Source organism: Coregonus lavaretus, assembly GCF_964263955.1.
Source record: "Coregonus lavaretus genome assembly, chromosome: 25".
Classification (NCBI taxonomy): Eukaryota; Metazoa; Chordata; class Actinopteri; order Salmoniformes; family Salmonidae; genus Coregonus; species Coregonus lavaretus.
Genome location: NC_140012.1, coordinates 3,746,984 through 3,753,121, shown reverse-complemented (window position 1 = coordinate 3,753,121; position 6,138 = coordinate 3,746,984). Strand labels below are relative to the sequence as shown.

General features: G+C 41.1%; 1 protein-coding gene across 1 annotated transcript in view; it reads right to left on the bottom strand.

Moving 5' to 3' along the window:
- Nucleotides 1-1,291: 1,291 nt before the first annotated feature.
- LOC311100496 (receptor-type tyrosine-protein phosphatase H-like) overlaps nucleotides 1,292-6,138 on the bottom strand; it is a gene marked incomplete at its 5' end in the record, with an annotated part of 31,316 nt that continues 26,469 nt past the window's right edge. The window contains 3 exons of the mRNA XM_084141419.1: nucleotides 1,292-1,923; nucleotides 2,088-2,223; nucleotides 5,967-6,127. Of these exons, the coding sequence (XP_083997545.1) occupies nucleotides 1,756-1,923; nucleotides 2,088-2,223; nucleotides 5,967-6,127 (465 nt within the window). The remainder of the gene's footprint in view (nucleotides 1,924-2,087; nucleotides 2,224-5,966; nucleotides 6,128-6,138) is intronic.

The window sequence follows — 6,138 nt, the reverse complement described above, 5'->3', positions numbered from 1 at the left end:
AACAACAACAAAAATCCAGAATGTCAAAAATGTTATAAATTGATTTGCATTTTAATGAGGGAAATAAGTATTTGACCCCTCTGCAAAACATGACTTAGTACTTGGTGGCAAAACCCTTGTTCATGGCCCCGTCCATCGTCCCTTTGGTGCGGTGAAGATGTCCTGTCCCCTTAGCAGAAAAACACCCCCAAAGCATAATGTTTCCACCTCCATGTTTGACGGTGGGGATGGTGTTCTTGGGGTCATAGGCAGTATTCCTCCTCCTCCAAACACGGCGAGTTGAGTTGATGCCAAAGAGCTCGATTTTGGTCTCATCTGACCACAACACTTTCACCCAGTTCTCCTCTGAATCATTCAGATGTTCATTGGCAAATTTCAGACGGGCCTGTATATGTGCTTTGTTGAGCAGGGGGACCTTGTGGGCGCTGCAGGATTTCAGTCCTTCACGGCGTAGTGTGTTACCAATTGTTTTCTTGGTGACTATGGTCCCAGCTGCCTTGAGATCATTGACAAGATCCTCCCGTGTAGTTCTGGGCTGATTCCTCACCGTTCTCATGATCATTGCAACTCTACGAGGTGAGATCTTGCATGGAGCTCCAGGCTGAGGGAGATTGACAGTTATTTTGTGTTTCTTCCATTTGCGAATAATCGCACCAACTGTTGTCACCTTCTTACCAACCTGCTTGGCGATGGTCTTGTAGCCCATTGCAGCCTTGTGTAGGTCCACAATCTTGTCACTGACATCCTTGGAGAGCTCTTTGGTCTTGGCCATGGTGGAGAGTTCGGAATCAGATTGATTGTTTGCTTCTGTGGACAGGTGTCTTTTATACAGGTAACAAGCTGAGATTAGGAGCAAAGAGGAGTGGGACAAAATCCCTCCTGAGATGTGTGCAAACCTGGTGGCCAACTAAAAGAAACGTCTGACCTCTGTGATTGCCACCAAGTACTAAGTCATGTTTTGCAGAGGGGTCAAATACTTATTTCCCTCATTAAAATGCAAATCAATTCATAACATTTTTGACATGCGTTTTTCTGGATTTTTGTTGTTGTTATTCTGTCTCTCACTGTTCAAATAAACCTACCATAAAAATTATAGACTTATCATGTCTTTGTCAGTGGGCAAACGTACAAAATCAGCAGGGGATCAAATACTTTTTTCCCACACTGTACTTCTCGCATTCCTCTGGGAATGACAGTGTTTCGGACTGAGGACGTTGAAAATATTTTTATGAAATGATGTGGGTGTAATAAGACTATGGTCTCTTATTATAATAGTCTTTGTGACTAACGAAAAATAGTTTTATTTTTACGCTTTGTTATACATGAAAGCCAAATTACACACTTTTATACATGTCAGGTAAAATTGTCATCCTTCATGAATAATTTCAAGTGCAATTTTGAAATTGGATAGGCTATAACTGAAATGTATTGAAAACACAGGCAAAATTGAGTATGCTTACACCATGATAAAAAAGTAATTAGGTTAATGTGAAGTGTGCCAGGTGTGCTGAATTCTCCTGAACATAACCAGTGAATGATGATACCCAATATAAGCTAAACCATTATGTACATGTGATGTAAATAGATTAAAATAGAAATACCAAAATACAGAAGACAGGAGCATGAGATCGCCATTGTTTGACAGACTCAACTTATTGAAAACACAGGCAGCATTGAGTATTGAGTATTCTTACATCATGATAAAAAGTACCTAGGTTACTCTTGGGCTCATAGAAGGCATTTTTATCCACAATGTTAACAAACACTCAGAGCAGACACATTTGGATTGGTAGCGTGAAACTGCCTCAGTGCCATGCTGTTGGCGTAGATCATGTCCGAGTTCTCATACAGGGCCTCTTGCATCATCTTCTCTTTGGGCTGCAGAGAATCCATGATGCATTGGTGCAGGAAAATATACTGCGACTGAAAGAGTGTAAATGGCAAGGATAAGCCACAAATTTAGCCTCATGAGTCATATATTAATTTTTAATCAAACCTTTAGTCAATCAAAAGATATTGCCTATGTTTTAGGGTAGTATCTGGTGTTGATCAGGTGATCATCTGTATTAGGCTAACTCAGGCCTTACCTCTGTCTGAATCATGAGCGGTCGACTCAGCCTCATCTTGTGCAAAAAGGCAGCGATGCCGACTGCCCTCTCCCTCTCCAGCTGTTGTAGTATCACGTCCAGAGCAATGATGGTGCCTGTCCTCCCCACGCCAGCACTGAGGGACAGAGTAATATACATTGCATTCGGAAAGTATTCAGACCCTTTCCCTTTTTCCACATTTTGTTATGTTACAGCCTTATTCAAAAATGTATTAAAACAGAAAAATACACTAAATACCCCATAATGACTAAGCGAAAATAGGTTTTTTGATATTTTTGCAAATGTATTAAAAATAAAAAACTGAAATACCTTATTTACATAAGAATTCAGACCCTTTGCTATAAAACTCGAAATTGAGCTGAGGTGCAACCTGTTTCCATTGATCATCTTCGAGATGTTTCTACAACTTGATTAGAGTCCACCTGTGGTAAACTCAATTGATTGTACATGATTTGGAAAGGGACACACCTGTCTATATTAGGTCCCACAGTTGACAGTGCATGTCAGAGCAAGAACCAAGCCATGAGGTCGAAGGAATTGTCCATAGAGCGCCGAGATAGGATTGTGTCGAGGCACAGATCTGGGGAAGGGTACCAAAACATTTCAGCAGCATTGAAGGTCCCCAAGAACACAGTGCCCTCCATCATTCTTAAATGGAAGAAGTTTGGAACCACCAAGACTCTTCCTAGAGCTGGCCGCTCGGCTAAACTGAGCAATCGGGGGAGAAGGGCCTTGGTCAGGGAGTTGACCAAGAACCAGATGGTCAATCTGACAGAGCTCCAGAGTTCCTATGTTTAGATGGGAGAACCTTCCAGAAGGACAACCATCTCTGCAGCACTCCACCAATCAGGCTTTTATGGTGGAGTGGCCATACGGAAGCCACTCCTCAGTAAAAGGCACATGACAGCCCGCTTGGAGTTAGCCAAAAGGCACCCAAGGAACTCAGACCATGAGAAACAAGATTCTCTGGTCTGATAAAAGCAAGATTGAACTCTTTGGCCTGAATGCCAAGCGTCACTTCTGGAGGAAACCTGGCACCATCCCTACGGTGAATCATGGTGGTGGCAGCATCATGCTGTGGGGATTTCTTTCAGCGGCAGGGACTGGGAGACTAGGCAGGATCGAGGGAAAGATGAACAGAGCAAATTACAGAGAGATCCTTGATGAATACCTGCTCCAGAGCGCTCATGACCTCAGACTGGGGCGAAGGTTCACCTTCCAACAGGACAACGACCCTAAGCACACAGCTAAGACTACGCAGGAGAGGCTTGTGTCGAGGCACAAGTCTCTGAATGTCCTTGAGTGGTCCAGCCCGGACTTGAACCCGATCGAACATCTCTGGAGAGACCTGAAAGTAGCTGTGCAGCTACGCTCCCCATCCAACCTGACAGAGCTTGAGAGGATCTGCAGAGAAGAATTGGAGAAACTCTCTAAATACAGGTGTGCCAAGCTTGTAGCGTCATACCCAAGAAGACACAAGGCTGTAATCGCTGCCAAAGGTACTTCAACTACGTACTGACTAAAGGGTCTGAATGCTTAAGTACATTTGAAATTTCAGGGTTTTTTTTTTAATTAATTTGCAAAAAAATCCAAAAACCTGTTTTTTCTTTGTCATTATGAGGTATTGTGTGTAGATTTATTAGGGGGGAAAACAATTACATCTATTTTAGAATAAGGCTGTAACGTAACAAAATGTGGAAAAAGTCCAGGGGTCTGAATAATTTCCGAATACACTGTACAGCATGTTAAAATAGAGCACAGAATAATCCTGTTCAAGGAAGAGACAAACTGAAACTAGGCCTATACTTCAACAAACACCTCACTTATTGGTTAACGTTGCATTCCTGGAACACCTCAATAGGGTTGCCACCATAGAGATCCTATCAAATTACTAGGGGACGTCATAAACCCCAAAAGTTCCAGAAGGGGTTTAAAATGGCAGCCATATTGGTCAGGGAGAAATCCAAACCAGTCTAATTGGAATGAATGGCAGTAGAGACATAATCCTGATTTTACTTAGGCAGGAAAATAAAAGTAAGGCATGCGATATATCAGAAATTGTGTAATATAATTATTGTCAAACAAAAATATTGTCATATAACTATAAATACAGTGTATACAACGTTTCTGTATAAATAGCCTCTAAAATATATGTAAACAGACCATAAATATCAACATTTTTGTTTTCTTGGAAAACCGTGAGTGATATTATATGATACAATATCAGACTTGTTGCATTTACAACTTGTCTAAGTCCTATCATCAACTGATTTCAGCCAGTGTATGGCTGTGGATTGACTGCATTGTTTGAATGGAATGTTGGCATATAGGTTGTTATCATTAAAACGTCACAAGATGCAGAGCGTTCGATTTGTCTGCCCCTTGATCCCCAGCTCCGCTAAAACCATTGACAACTGTGTGCTGTTTTCAAGGGATTGTTAAATAAATGTTAACTATTTGGTTGTAATATCATCACCTCTATGCAAAACAATTGCGCACATTTAGCTCTATCATCAGAGTTACATAGCAAGTAACTGTATGCTTTTCATGATCAGTAAACATCAATAGCTTTACGATATCTCCCAATATTGTATGAAAAATGTATGCACTCGCTAACTGTAAGTCGCGCTGGATAAGAGCGTCTGCTAAATGACTTAAATGTAAATGTAAATATTGGCCACCATTAATTGGATATTTGAGTGATATAAAATAAAATACCTGCATGGTATGGTTTAGGTTAATTTCCCATCCTTTGTGGGCTCTGCCTGTCAAGCAGCAGAAGGGCGCATTTGCCGATGTACTGTTAGCTGATAATGTTTACTTTGCAAGCTACCAGTAGAAATGTTGTACAGTTGGCTAAACATAGTGGTAAGTAGACTTAATGTACTTTTTTCTCCAACCAACGTAGGCCTACCTAGTGAAGTTAGCTATTTATCCCCTTTTCAACATTGTTTTTAAGTGTTTAATCAAGATTGCTGCTGACAGTCCTAATAGGCTACATTGATTTATGGACCATGTCAAATTGGCTAGCTAGCTAGCTAATAACAGATCACATCAATACGGCTAGTTAACAAGCTAACTTTCAGGGGATTGACTAGATGGCTATATCCAAATATTGTTTGATTTGCTTGCCATCTATAGTGGTGATGACAGAAGTGCGACTGACTTTACCAGGATGAGGACTTGCCGATATCAAGCTCTTTCCAAAAGCCTAATCTCTGATGAAGCAAGCTAAATGGCACATGTTGTTTGCTTTGCTAGCTAGCTAGCTACATGCCAAATGGATAGGCTACCCTCACATATCTGAAATTACATGATCAATTGATGTTTACTGATCATGAAAAGCATGCAGTTACTTGCTGTATAACTATGATGATAAAGCTACATGTGGAAAATAATTGGAAATGTGTAGTTCTGACTATGCTCTTCAAGAGGTGATGATGTTAAAGTAACATTTATTTAACAATCTCTTGAAAACCGCATGTAGCTAGTTGTCAATTGTTTTAGCGGAGCTGGGGGCTCCTTGCCAAATTAAAATGCTCTGCATGTATTGTGGCGTTTTATTGATAACAACCTGTTGGCAGTTCATTTGATAAATGTATGGAATCTTCCTCTAAAACTGTCTGGCTAGCTAGCTAACATACAGTGCAGATAAAATATTCAAATTCATTATTTTACATTATCTTATCACAACACTGGCCAAAATGGCTGACCTTTATCCCATCATAAGAAGGTTCATGTCCATTCTAGTATTCTAATTCCTAATTATATGGTTGCCATATGTACAGCCCTATCTATCCCTATTTTGCATTCTCTGTATAGAGTAAAGGCTGGGTGTTGTCAGTACTGTAACATTACCTGCAGTGCACCACAGTGGGTCCACTGTCCTCCTGGCTCTCTATGTGCTGCCGGACCAGCCCTCTGAACTGGATCAGAGTCATTGTCCCCTCTGGGACTCCGTGGTCTGGCCAGGCCGTGAAGTGGAAGTGTTTCACAAGGCGATCCTCAGATGTGTCTCTCTGAAAGAAAG